Raw genomic sequence first — 14,940 nt, 5'->3', positions numbered from 1 at the left:
GTAGAAGTGAGTATGCAAAGATGATTGCATCGTGGTCTTTTTGTAGTTACTATTTGTACGTTGTCTTTGATACCTAGAACTTTCAACAACATCAAACAGGCTTCCTCAGCAGTTAGGAGTTTATTGACTAGATTGATTAGGTATCAACTGAAGGCTATCACCCAATCACACTAGGGTTATCTCCTCTTATATACAACCTTCTGTACTTCAGTCGGGTGATGACAACTGAGCACTGAAAGTGAAATTAGTGAAGTGTTCCATGAGTGAAGATGCTCAACATATGCACTCTTCAAGAAGAACCACAGAACAGGCTGCCTGGCTTTTTTGGCTCTTGCGACACATCAATTATAATATAATCTTTACTTGTGTTTTAATCTGTCAATAATTGCTTCTATTATCTTTTTGATATGTGGAAACCAAAATAATAAATGAGAAATGAAATGAGAGCAATTTAAAAGAGCAGCATAATATGTGGATAAGCATTTAAAAATGCATGTTAAAAAGCATTTTAATGTGAGGAGTAAATGAAATGCGGCCAAACTCACCATCTGGACAGGAAGTATGAGATACACATGGTATGTTTCACATTGACAGTTCTTTTTCCTGTTTAACACTGTCAAATGGTTCAAATAGAGTGTATCCAGGACCTCAAAAGTCAAACAGTGAATTCTAAGCCCTTCAACAAAGACACACACACATACACCTGTACTGCTTTTTTTTTTTCTACCTGTACTGTTTCATGTGACAGGTCTGGATAACACTGTTACCTGCTGAGCAGTAAGCCCTTCAAAGAGACAATCTCTTGCTTCAGCTCTCCAATTGTTTGGTTGTCCAGGATACGGTTGGTTGAAGATGATGCCTATAGGAGAAACACAAGTGACACAGGCACGAGCACTGTTAAGGTCACATGCAGGGGCACAGCACAAAGTCAATATACATCTTTCAACAACTTCTCTATGCTCATTCTCAACAATATGAAATGATAACAAAAAAAAAAAAAAAAAAAAGCTTTGGTTTCCAAAAAAAAAAGGTCATGGCCTGCAGGGTAAACAAATATGGTGAATGCAAATGCTAAAAGGCACATGTTTTTGTGTAGTCAGGTCATCCATCACCATAACAACCTCACAACTGCCGACTGCTGGTGATGACAGAAAGGAAGACAAAGAATCATACTTCAGCCACCTCAACTGCTCAGAAAGTCCGGTGAGTGTGAATCATGCTGTTTTTACATAATTTTCCATACTATCTAGAAAAGATTAGGCCAGTGTCCAGTGTTTTGGATAATGACTTTATCTTGAACAATGGCCACATTCATGAAGGCAGACCATAGCTTAGCAGTTTGTTTTGTTCTTTTTGTCTTTTATCAAAGGCATGTGTTATCACACACACTGGTGCAGCTTGAAATGCTACAGGGAATAATAGCAAAGTATTTGAATAGCAAATTGCTGCTGAAAATCTGTCTCTGCAGCACTTTTTTAGGGATAGGCAGGACTTTGACAGGGAAAGCTATAAAATGGCGACTTTTGATAAAGGCTTAGGGAAAAACATGACATGACAGTCAAATGTAACAATAAAACTGAGCTGTAACTGTACCAAAGGTCTGTAGATTAACCCGTTTGTGCCCAGATTTTTTTCAGAGTTGTAAGGCACATCATTTTATCAGTTGAGTCCCTCTGAATCATGTTATGTATTTATTTTTTCCATTTTGTACTTATGAAAAATATCATTTTTTATGACTGGCAACAATTGTTGCCACTCACAGAAATAAGCCCATGAACAAAAAAATATTTATCCTAGGTACAATTTTTTTACTCTAGAGACTTGAATGATTAAATAATTATAAATATGTTTGGGGGGAAAATCATAAGAAATTTATGAAGATTTGTATCCGCCATGTCTTCAGCCGGAAGGAGCAGGAAAGCAGATGATGTCATGCGATAGGAAGCACTTGGAAACCATTTTTTAGAAATCAAAACCTTTGTCTAAGTTGTCTACTAGCATATAAGTGGAAAAAGTTGCATTAGTACCTTTGAGATTTTTTATTGTGAGTCGAAAATGACAGTGATACACTTTGGCAACAATTGTTGCCAGTGGGGCAAAACGGGTTAATGGTCACTGTGAAATTAATGGAAACAACTCAAAGGGGGAAGACCTTAGAGGCCCAATGTGCAGGTCTCAGGATAATTCTAAGATAAATCTAAATCTAAGAGTAAGATGATTAATCAGATAAGTTACTGTTTTTTAAATTTGTTATGAAATTCTAGCTATTTATAATAGCTATTCAAATGAAACAGTCATTGGTTGAATTAAACATACACAAATGCAACCAGTGACGAAGCATCATGAGTTGGCATTGTTTGGCTATAAAGCCAAAATGGTTGGGAGCCAGTGATGTAGTTAATTGCTCCCCATTCTTAATCTATTCCTGAATAAAGAGTACAAACATGTGCAAGAACAGGAGGATAGACTGATGAGACCAGAGGGAGGAGAGGAAGAAGACAAGGGAAAAAGTGGGATAAAAGAAAAGTTAAAACTGTAATTAAGACTCTCCTGACTCACTAGAGGAAGCTTGTTAGGAAGTGTGGACCCCCTATCGAGGGTAGAGGGATAACTTGGACTCTTTCGCTTGTAATTAAATCTAAGAGAAATTAATTGAATCACATCTGAAAGGGATCAGACTCATTTACAGTGGAAGGAGGGAGGCAGAGGAGGAGAAGTGAGGGGAGACAGAAAAGGAGACGAGGAGGGGAAGGAGGTTTTTTCTTTTTGACTGTTATCGGCTGCTAAACCTCACTGATAAGGAGCCGTGTTTTAGAGGTGGTGCATTGGAGGCCAGCTGAAGACACTCTTATTACAGCCGTCACCTCATTAGAACCATCTTAATCCCTTGCCTCCCCAAGGCACCCGTATAATAACGCTGGATTCTGCTTCTCTCTCATTTTACATTGAAAAAAATTAATTGCTGTATAGGCTGAGCTAAAAACCTTCCAAGGCACAAAATCAGCTTATGAAAATGGCAGATTTCTCCAAATAACTGAAATGTGAGGATTTCGGTATACTTATATCACTTTGCATAAGAAAAAAAGGCTATAGAGTAGAATTGTTAACCGCTAGCTACATCCATAATGTGCGTTATCTACAGAGCAGCACCATATAATATCTCACATCAAGGCTTGTCACACAACACTACCTCTGACATATGTCTAATTAAGTCTGAGGAAACCTAATTAAATGTTGGGCCAGGACTGAATTTCAGCTTTGAGATACATTATGTCAGTGTTTATACACACACACTGAATAAGAATCTTGTGTTAAGTGCACTAGGTGCTTGGGTGGAGGCTGAGTGGTGGGGTATCAGTGACCGGAGAGATTGAAAGTATGTTGCCGACTTTAAAAGCCCCACCTTAAGTGCTGACACGTGCCCAATGGACCGCAGAAGTGTGTAAGTTGTGATGTTTTCCCAAACTGCTGATCAAAATATTTAACTTCTGAAATGATTTGATAAAAAAAAAGCATCACTTAAGAGATACTATACTAATACTATATATGCAGAATTTGACCTCTGTATTATAATTCTTATCATTATTTTATCAGTAATAACAGTTTATTATGTGTCCTATTTTTGCTGGTTTGCTGCAATCATATCTTTTCTAAATAAATGCATGCACCAGTTGTTTCTCTATGAGGGATTTTTTTCAACTTGATTATTATTGAAACTTTGCATATGCTCTTGTAGACTTGATTTGAATGCATGCATCCGAGAGTTTCACCCTGTGATTGTCTATTTTGTGTTTGCTGGTTCCTAGGATGTGGAGTTAAAAGAATAAATAAAATATATGTCATGTTGACTGCCTTGTGATGTCACTGCCCTGTTGGCTACATATGATACTCAGATGATTTGTGGTTTCATCCTTAGGAAGGCAATGTGTGCTAAAATGAATTGCTTAGAAATCAAACGACTCAAAGTAATGAGTGAGCATCTCTCTTCTTTCCTGTGATGTTTGACTTCTTCCACCCTTCCTGGTGTACAGCTGCAGGGCTCTGAGGGCTCTGTGTGGCCTTAACAGTGGAGAACATAATCCTCCACTTGGCACTGCACATTGAATCAGGCATGAACAAACAACAAACTAGAATTACCCCCTTGCAGTTGCATGCCTCTGTCAACCAGTTAAGTTTACATCCTTATCTGTACAGACTTATATATGTAGTGAAGAGTTTAATGAAAAAAAAAAGTTATCACTATATTACCTTGTATGATTTCAGTGAATAATTAGTCTTCAATTGCAGACTTTTTTTACAGAAGGGTACAGAGGACTGATAGCGAGCTTTGCCACATAGTGCAATGACAGTCACCTGAAGCTCAGTATCAACAAAACCAGTGAACTCGTAGTGGATTTATCAGAGGCCCCCTGTCCTGGTTGTCATCCAGCGGGAGGAAGTAAAGAGGGTGGACTCTTGATATAGGGATATATAAATAAAATTGATTTGACTTGACATTGTTAAGCTTTGTTGCTTTTGTTCTGCTGTATGCCTACTGCACTAGGTTGGAAGTTCATTGAGAGTAACTAAAAACAGAGTCAAATTCCTTGTATGTGTTCACATGCTTGGTGAATAAAGTCGATTCTGTTTGAACACAAAGTTGAGGGGCTAAAAACATTTTTTGTGAGGTCACAGTGAAAACCAAATTCTAATCAGATGATCCTTGAGTCCAAGTGAACGTTTATCTCAAATTTGAAGAAATTTCCTCAAGGTGTTCCTGAGATATCATGTTCGCCAGAATAGGACTGACGGACGTATAGACGGATGGACAGACGCACAACCCAAAAATTTACTGCCTCCTGGAACAGCTGTCACTAGTGTGGAGGTATAACAAATCACCCAACCAACCAAAACCAAAAAAACACTAAACTCAACCTATGACAGAGGTGCCAACCACTGAATTATCAACCACCACTGCAATGAATGGGTGGTTTTTTTTTTTTACACTGTAAATACAGTATATAGTAAAGATTTCCTCTAACTGGTTTAAAAGCCTTGTAACTAATATTTCTCAGGTGGGTGACTGATAGGGTGTGATAGGCCTCTTTCTGCTGGTTAACTAAGTGCTTCAGGGAAAAAAAAAAAAAAATATATATATATATATATATATATATATATGTGTGTAAACACACACACACACACACACACACACACACACACACACACACACACATATATATAACAAGCAAAGAAAAAAAGATTATCAACTCCAGCAGCACCCAAGGACGGCAACGCATCTGGCTAAATGAAGATAAATGCCTGTGGACCATTAGCAACAAGATAAGATCTTTAACAAGCCTTGTTTAAGAGTGTCTGAAGGCAAATTAATTCACAGTTACTCTGCCGGCAGACAGTGTGTTTTCGTGTAACGCATGTATATTTATGATGGAATTAGTTTCAAAAGGAAGTCCCCAGAGGAGTGTTTTTGAGTGGAAACACTGGTACAGTGCAATTGCTCTATTTATGCACTTTCCCACTGGCAGTATGTCTCTTGCCAGCAAGGAGGCGGTTTCTAATTCTCTATGTAGTATCCACTAATAAAGAGAATGATCAGTGAGTTGAGACAGCAGGGCAAACACAGTTAACGGTTAGATTTGTAATGATAATGGAGCAGAAATAGACTTGGCTGTTTAACATCAGGGATGAATCATCCTGAGTCCAATCTATCCTTAACACCTGCGGCAGAATACAGCAGCGAGTTTTTAAAGAGACATGATGACTGAGAAAGTAGTGAAAAAGAGAGGAAGTGTCCCAGGCCCTGAAGCCTGGAAATGTGCAACATCAGCACGTGCTGTGTGTGTGGACATACGTCAATCCCTCTCAACTCACTTCCATAATGAGGTCCCCAGTTTAGGGACAGTAAACACACTCCGCAATTGAGTGGTTTCCAAACTACGAGAACTGTTTACTTAGCAGCTGAGGAAACAGAAGTCTCCATGTGTTTCGGGTTAAAGGCACATTTCCGTGTTGAGAGGTATAATTGCTAAGCGTGGTGCACTTTGAGCAGCGTGGTGAGGCAAACCCCGAAAGCCGCAAACGGTGAATGATAAGTAGCTCGCCAGCTCCAACATGTGTTTCTCATCAAATATCCCGGACCTGAAAACAATTTCCCAATTTCCCCCATGGCCTGAGACAACACAGGGCCTCATGCCGACTCACAAGGAAAATTTAAGATCAACACTATAGCTATAAAGCAGAGTTTATGATTTGTTTAATGGGTGTTTTGATGTGAAATATACTTTTTATACACTACTGCTGTCCAACTAGGCACTCTTAGCAAATGAAGTAGACACTTTTTAATCCAATCTATGATTTGGAGATGACGAATGAAAAGAAATAACATCCCTTGTCCCTTTATGCTGTGGAAGGACCTCATTGTTTAAAGTGGGCTGACAGTGTGCCTGACACAACAACTCAGCTTGGTCCGTTTCAGACCAGTGTGGGGTCAAATCAACTCCTGTGTACTCACACATGCTGACTTGGGCCACACTGCTCTCTACACCGGAGAGACTGTGCGGTGGAGACTTTGAAACAGCACAAAATTAGGTGAGTTGTCAGTTTTTGATTAACCTTGTCCAGGGAAGAGATTCATATTTTTCTTCCTCGTTTGTGCCGAAGCAGATGTGTCCGCATATGTTTTCCTGTGATTTCCAGATGCTACAGTGAAACACCCGTGTGCTTAACAGCTGTGGACATAAAACATTGTCTAAGATTGTCTCTTCAGAGGCACTTTTTAAGAGCTCAGAGATCCTAAAACAATTTATGAGCATTGTTATAAAAAGCAAGAGACATTTCATCCCTGCACATAAGTTTTTAGAACACTCACTCAGTCCGATTCACCCAAACACTTACAATTCTGAGTAGATTATGAACAATGTCTATAAAAATCAAGGCGAAGAGGAATGACCATACGGTTAAAGATTATGGGCCCATGATGAGATGCACCATACTATTTTGCAGCCTTTGTTCTGATGATATACAGTATAAAAAGGCTGTCTGTCTTAGGTAGTTATGACTCGGGACAGCGCAAGAGATTTTAGTACACAGAGGCCTCGAGAAACATTTTCTCTCTCCTCATCAATCTGGAGATTTGAAAATGCAACTTTATGTTTACTGAGCTCTTCTGTAATTTCAGAGTTACTGCCTGTCAAGCGCTCCTCAAAATCATAAATCTCAACATAACAGACCTTAAAAAAGGTGCAGTCTGCAAACTTTCATGTCAAAAATACAGCAAAGCTTAGTAAAGTTGTTTCATCTCCGTCTTGTTAGCTTACAGTGAGATATAATAACACAAATATGTTAAAATTTGTTGTTACTGTTGTTACTGTGGAATATGAATGAAAATGAGGAGAGTGGTAAATGTGCTAATATCTGCTTTAATGACATTACAATACAAACAACTGCTAGAATCTGAAGTTTAATCCAGGAAACCAGTGAAAGAAGAAAGCAGTGCAAAAAAGAAAGCATAAAAAAAAAATAAAATAAAAAAATAAATCAGGTAGACTCGGAGCTTTAACTGAAACCACTGATATTCTAGCAAATTGGAAATCAGGAAAACTATATGGGGTGATAAGTGAAGGATGTTGAGTTGCTGATGAAGTGGTAGCTACCTCTGCTGCAGCCAGTTCCTGAGAAAGCTCCTGGATTTTCTGCTGCTGCTGGATCAGGAGCTCCTGGACGGAGACCAGGGTCTGCTGCAGCTGACTTACTGTGGAAATGAGCAGAATAACAGACAGTAAATTCCGCAAACTTGAAAACACATAAAAAAAAGGGAAGTAAGATTGTGTGACAAGATTGTTTTGGTGCCACAAAACTGAGCATTTTCTTTCCAGAGATGATGACAGAACTGATGAGACTCAACTTGTGTCACTGATCAAAGCTGTCCTCTAAGAATTGTAATCAAAGCTAATACCCCGTAACTTTAGTCGCCGCTTTTTGGTCGGAGACACTGAGGGTGGAGGGTGGTAAGGGGGGGCCACATAGGATGGAGATATTAATCTCTAGTGTCTGAACTTAAATCAAATAACAGTCTCTAACCTTCCATTACCCACCCAGACACTGCCTTCTAATGCATCTTAAATCCTCAAACGATCAACAAAGGAAAAAACAAGGCTCTCATTTGGGAGGAGGCTGCCAGACAAAATGTCCCCCCTAATCCTAATAAATATTGTTCTTTTTCCATTGACTTTGAAGATTGAATTAGTTCAAGTGTTGGTGTTGGATGAGGGTGTATGATTTCAAATAACACCGGGCACAGTTTGTTGCCCCCTGCTTCCAGTCACGCGTGTATTACCAAACAATGCATTAAGTTTCCCTGAGCTGATTATATTACAGAAAACCAATAAACATTCATATAAATCATGGGCGTGTAAAGTGTTAAATCAAGCCTAATAGGATTAACATCAACAGATATTGTGGCGGTCCTCTGCTGAGGTTGTCAGGCCAATGGTTAAAAGCCTGAGCTGCAGCCGGCTGGACGGGATGTAAAGAACCCTCCTTTCACATTAACCCAGGCCAGGACAAAAGACAGAGTCAGGCTTGGAGGCTGTGTTTCTTTTGAAAAATCAACACAGACAAAATATTTGATCTTTCAAAGACACTAATATCTTGTAGTGACACCTGTGTTTAAAGGGTGGAGTTGTATCAATATAGGTGGGGTGCTGAAACGTTTGATCTTTTCATGCTTGCAGAATCCTACAGAATACGAGTTTGAGCAGGATTGTTGGTTTGGGCCGAAAACCAGTGTGCAAACAATTTGAGTTTGTTACTCAGTTTGCAATCCAGAGTGTGACCAACCTTTCTGAAGACGGCAATAAAACTAAAATACTGCGGCCATCCCTGCTTAAAAAGGTGTTAGTGTGACAGGGTGTGCACGCTAAGCCAAGAGCTGCCCTATTAGTCTCCGATTCCACCTCACCACAAAACAACTTATCCAGATGTGTGGGTCAGTCTGCCAGCCTGTAATGCTGTACCTCCTGAATTACCATTGGCATTGCTTTTTTAGCCACTTCAGCCAAACAGTTCACAGACCAACTCTTTTCATGTCTCTCCACAAAGTTGACTCCTCTGTACTGCTCAGACACTTGACAAAAATGCATAACTTCTTATCCCCAGTTATCACAGATATGAAGCCAAGAATAATGAAGTCAATGACTTTGGCCAAGCATGAATCAGAAGGGGGCTGTAGCTGCGGTGTGTGTGTGTGTGTGTGTGTGTGTGTGTGAGAGAGAGAGAGAGACAGAAAGAATCAGAGACAAGATGATGTGTGAGGCTTGCAGCTGCTGTGAGGATGGTGCACATTGTGCATTCAGTAAATTATTCAGTAAATACCTCAATATAATGTACACTACATATGTCCAGGCCTGTCTCTGTCTTTAATGGCCAGCTGGTCACCAATATGGCTCCTACTGACTGAGAGTGCCCAAACAGCCGCACAATTCCATTACAGCCTGGGTACGCTGAAGGAGTTCCAAGATCCATTCATTAATTGTCTGTGTGAAGTTGTAGGCAAATCATAATGGGAGTCAAGGCCCCTACTCTCGAGCTGAGGCTGGTGAGAGAGACTAATGTAGTCCCCATTCAAAAGGATACATCACCTCATTGCGCCCGGCACTAGAGAAATACATGAACTTTAACAAAAGGGGGTTCAAGCAATTGGCAGCAGTGAGGCAGTCGGCCGCTATTACTCAGTGCAGCGAGAAGAGAGGGAGCGAGAGGGAGAGAAAGACAAAGGGAAAGCAGGGGGAGAAAACTCTCAATGTAATTGCAACCCCTCTCCCCAACTGTTAACTACAACAGTCATTAACTACAATAGCAGCTTGGCTACTGCAGTCATAGCAAATTAGTTCCCCACACTGGCTAGAAAAAAGACCTGTGTTTCTTTTCCTTTTTTTTCCCCCCAACTAGAGGCTCACCTACTCGCTGCAAAACGGAGGAGGACTCCTGTGAAATCCTGTCTTTACCGACATACAAAACAGAGTTTGTAAGTTGGCAAATCTCCAAAAAGTGATAAGTAGAGCAAGAATGGGCAGTGAAACAGCCAGAGGAAATGTGTTTGCATAGTTGGGCGAAAATGACCATAAAAGAGCATATATTTGTTAATCAGATTCAGGGTGGCACACCTCGCACGCAATCTCACACAACTGCTGCCCTCCTCCAGCCAGAAAACAATAGCATGGGTGTGACTGGATAAAATGATAACAGCAATACTTTCATCTACACCATGTTGGTACGTGACAGGAGATGTAAACTCAAACAACTTGATTTAATTTGGAGATGATGGGAAAATCAAACAAAGGATACCTGTAGTTAAACTCACAAAGTGTGGTTCCTCTTTTTCTCTCTACTGCTCAAAACCCTGATAAACACAGCTCTAATACTAGTTTATAACATTTCAACACTATAATAATAATAATTGTAATAATTTAGCAAATCAGAGGCATTTGCTTTCCTACCACAATAATTTAAAGCATAAAGAAGTGAAGAAAAGAAGTGAAGCTTTTACCTTGTTTGACATATTATACAAACAGACAGGTACACACAGCTCATGCACACATTACTGTGACCTTATCAAATTTAAAAGGATATTAATTTGTTTAAAATACACATTTGGATTTAACAATTCATGTTTCAAACAAAAAAGTCAAACACAAACATAATTTACATAATATGCCACTGAAACACTGCATTCTCATAAAAGTTACTCCCCTGTTTGATAATCCCTTTAATGTTTGATTTAATGTTGTTACCTTATGCCTTTAATGTGCTTTAGTCCTCTAGGCTCTTTGATTTCACTTGATGTAATAATACGTTCATAATTATTATAATCATTATTATTATTATTGTTTTTAAACTGCAGCATATTTTTCTCCCGGGCCACTTATCTCAAACAGAGATTGGTACCTTTCAGGTGAAAACACTCCAGTTCAACACTACTGCTAACAAGGCCAAACTTTCTCAGAGTGCCTCCTTCATTTACGCCTCCCTGGATTTTTAATTACACTGACAACGAGCTCGGAAAGCATCTCTCTCCTTGCTTTTCTCTCTCTCCATGTCTGACAGCCAGGTTGAGAATCCTCACCTGTCCAACATGGGAGCCGCACCTGTCACCGTGCACTTAATCACACTAGGGCCAATGCTGAGCCCAGACGCCACACAGTGCCATGCTGCACGCATGGTACACACACACTAACACACATACAAATACACATACATGCACACAAAATTAAAATGAACTTTCTCGCCACCTACGGGGAAGAGGGTGGATGATGATGATGGCGGTGGAGGTTTGGATGGGGCTGAGGTTGGTGCAGGGGGAGACGGATGGATGGGGGGGAGTGAGAGAGGATGGATGAGGGGTGGGGGGTGGGGGGGGGGGGAGAAAAGTTGTCATTTCCCAACTCCTCATTAATATTCCGAGGTTAAGAGCTTTTCAGCGAAACGTAATTAATTGAGCCCGAGCCTGACAGTAAACAAGCAATTTCAAATTAAAGCGAAATGACAGCGGCGTCATTTGTTAAAAACGTGTGGGGCCCCCCGATTTTGGCGACAGATAAATGAGGGAAAATGTTAAGGAGGGAGAAAGTGATGAAGATATTAATCTTCACCTGTCTGTGTCAGCGTGCCACTCATTGCTGCAATGTTGCTTTCCATCCTCTGCAGATGCTTCTTGTCCTCTCGGCTGCCCATAATGAGGGGAAGGATGTATTTCTGCAATTAAAAGCATGGCACAGAATTAAACTTCTCTCCAGTGGGATAGGGCAGAAAGATGAGGAAAAGACAGGGCCACCTAGACTTGGCCGTGGAGGGTCAAAAGCATTGTTTTATTGGACTAATGCCTAATTGTCTCAACTGAATGATTAGATGCATGTATTGTACAGCAGTGTCCACACAACTGACACAGGTGTGTGCACACATCTATGTTGAAACCACTGGTAGATTAGATAATTTATACAGTTTGACAACTGATGAGTCATTTAAGTTATTTATCAAGCATAAATGTCAAATATTGCAAATTAAATATCTACAGATTTTAGACTCTTGGTCAGAGGTAAAAACACTTTGAAGATGGAACCTTAGGTTCTGGAAAAAAAGGTTAATTTTTCTGACTATTTATACACTAAACAATTGTAAATCTAAAAAAATAATCAGTCAAATCTGTTAGTTGCAGCCCTAAAAACACATTTCCAGCAATATAAAGGAAGAGAGGGACAGTGAAACCAAGAGACAGGCCTTCAGGGAAAAACATGGTGGTGAACACTGAAAATAGTCCACCAAAACCAAAGACAATGTCATGTTGTTTATTATCTTTCTGCCACTGAATAAAAAGAACCCAACCAAATCATATGTATGTCTGAGAGCCAAATAAGAATGTTTTTTATCCAGTGTGAGTGTTACCCAGATGAGCAGCTCGTGTGCACATGGAGTAGAGCTCACCAAATAAAATCATGTCCATTTAACCTTGGAGGGCCCCACTGTACTGGATTCAAAATGGAAAATAAATGTTTTCTTGGTTTTAAGGCTGAATAGGGATCACTTAATACATCACAGCCGGTTGCAGCTTGTTGCTGTCCAAGCCGGGTTTTCTCTCCAGCTCAGGTGGCAAGCAGACACACCAGCGCAAGTAATAAACACTTTTTAGAGAAAAAGATTAAATGAGTGTCAACACGTGGTAATTAATAAGTGGGTTGCTGGGAGTGTGGTGTTTACAAGGTGCACCATAACATAAATAAAGTATGGGCAGAAGCCTGGACATATGGTGCGACTGGCGCTACGCTCCAGTGACATGACAGCAACCTGTGCCGTCCCGCCAGGGAATCCCACCTCCCAGGTGACCAGTGGCTGGCAAACCCTGCCGCATGTAGTGGACTGGTACAGTGTGTGTTTTCATCAGTGAAAGACCCGCAGGGATAGAGGAAAGAGACACAGAATGTGCGTGTGCAGCCTTATGAAAGGCTCTGTAAAGAAGAACAAATTAATAGGACATAACTGGATCTAAAGAGAACCCAATATGTCTGACAGGATCAGGTAGGCATATGCATGTACATGATACGTGCTCCCTTTCTCTCTCTTGCAGACACAGAGGAGAACGGGCTGTCATCTAGGCCAAGAGCTACTGCTAGAGCTCCTGTCCTCCTCTAAAACGAGAGTAATGGCTTCCACATGCCACTCAGACTACTACTAACAACCACTATGGGATTAATGTCACCGGGGACAAGGGGCCTCATGAGCTCATGTTCAAGGGCTGCTAAGCCTGATAAAAACCAGGGTGATTATTTTTAGACGGTAAAAAAATGGTTGTATGCTGTGTTAGCAACTATATTTTTTAGAAGAATAAAAAAAAATATATATGAGAGGAGGAGGGAAGGGGAAGTTAAAAAGAAGGGGTTCAAATGAGATCATACTTTGACGTAAAGCAGGGTAGCTTTAATAACAAGACCAGAGTGATGTTACATACTGCAGAGGCGCCTTCTATTCTAGCACCATAATTCATCACAAAATGATGTACTTGCAAAGCCCACCAATTTAAATGTAATATCAGGGAGAGGCAGAACTGACATATCTTAGGATGCAAATAATAATAAAATAATAATATGTTAACAAACTTCAGTGAAACATTAACTGTGAAAACAAAGTCAGAGAGGAAACATTGTCAAAAGGGCAGCAGAAGCAGGGTGTAACTTGCCTTGTAAAGCTGATGAAAGCCAAAAGCGATGCCCACCATAATGATGGTGAGGGCACCATAGTCTCTCCATCTGTAGCCTGCTGGACCTGGAGAAGAGGATAAAGAATGTGGTAAGATTCTGATTTGGAGGCTGATTTGCTTTCATTTTAATGTGGTTTAAATGCTTGCTCCAAACACTGCTTCCAGCGTTGACATGTTAATCTGTACATTTATCTGCGAACAAACTGTGAAATTAAACTTTAACAGTGCCATAACAATGTTTTTGGAGCTTCAACTCATTTAGACTACATATCTGCTGAATATTTTTGAATGCATGTTGCCTGCAATGACCAGAATATACATTTACCATACACTCAGCAACATGGTTTGCACAATGGTTACTTAAAATGTTAAGTACACAGAACTTGTACTAAAAACAAGCAGAATAACTGCTGTAGTGCTTTGAGATAAAGAAATTTTAAGATGCTTTGGTAAACTACTTCTACATTTATTAAAAACAGTAATGTAATCTATCTCTTTGTAATGTTACAATCATTGCATATACACCAAAGGTCAGAACAATACAAGGTTAAATCTGCAAAGCAAACAGGTACTCTCTACCCTGCTCTTCCAGAAAAGACTCCATTATGCTCTACTTATTTTGGGGTGGGGCCAAATAGTGTACGTATATAACCACTTAAACAACTGGAATGAACAGAAAGGTGTGTGTGTGTTTGTGTGTTTAGAAGTTGACTGTCTTACTGAGTGACAGATAATGTGAAAGTGTGTCATTGTGCAAGCTGTCATCTGGGTAGGCCAACTGTCTGTCAAAGTGGAAATTCCCCACATAGGAGAGGCATTCAACTGAAAATGTCACTAAACAACAAACAGGTTTGGAGGAAACATATGACTTTTTCTTTTATTTACTCTGGTGGGCCCCAAATGAATAGGAAATTATTAGAGGCTAAGCCACTAAAGTACACCATTGATATTCTATTACAGGTCTGATTTCACCTAATGGGTTATGTGGTACGTGTTTACTGGCTTGATGCAAGTAAACCAGATTGATCTTGTGCCTTACCACTTGTGTGATTTGACATGCAAATAAAATGAGAGACCCACTGTCATACTGGACTATATGCTATATTTTCAAGGTGAATGCTATTTTACTCGCCTTACTCAAGGGCATGTTTCATTGCTGCTGCAGCATTCAGGGATGAACCTGTAACCTTTCCTAT

General features: G+C 40.0%; 1 protein-coding gene across 5 annotated transcripts in view; it reads right to left on the bottom strand.

Annotated features, from left to right (window-relative positions):
- The window catches only part of pex14 (peroxisomal biogenesis factor 14), a 46,087-nt gene that overhangs the window by 3,736 nt on the left and 27,411 nt on the right, over positions 1-14,940 (bottom strand). For all 5 annotated transcript variants that reach the window (XM_071475893.1, XM_071475891.1, XM_071475894.1 and 2 more), the window contains 4 exons: positions 13,724-13,809; positions 11,646-11,748; positions 7,650-7,747; positions 768-859 (listed from right to left, as the gene is read on the bottom strand). In XM_071475893.1, coding sequence (XP_071331994.1) covers positions 768-859; positions 7,650-7,747; positions 11,646-11,748; positions 13,724-13,809 — 379 coding nt within the window. The remainder of the gene's footprint in view (positions 1-767; positions 860-7,649; positions 7,748-11,645; positions 11,749-13,723; positions 13,810-14,940) is intronic.

The sequence above is a fragment of the Trachinotus anak genome, unplaced genomic scaffold, assembly GCF_046630095.1.
Source record: "Trachinotus anak isolate AG129_WGS33_773 ecotype Australia unplaced genomic scaffold, CSIRO_AGI_Tana_v1 ptg000004l, whole genome shotgun sequence".
Taxonomy (NCBI): Eukaryota; Metazoa; Chordata; class Actinopteri; order Carangiformes; family Carangidae; genus Trachinotus; species Trachinotus anak.
This window is presented reverse-complemented; position numbering and strand designations above follow the sequence as displayed.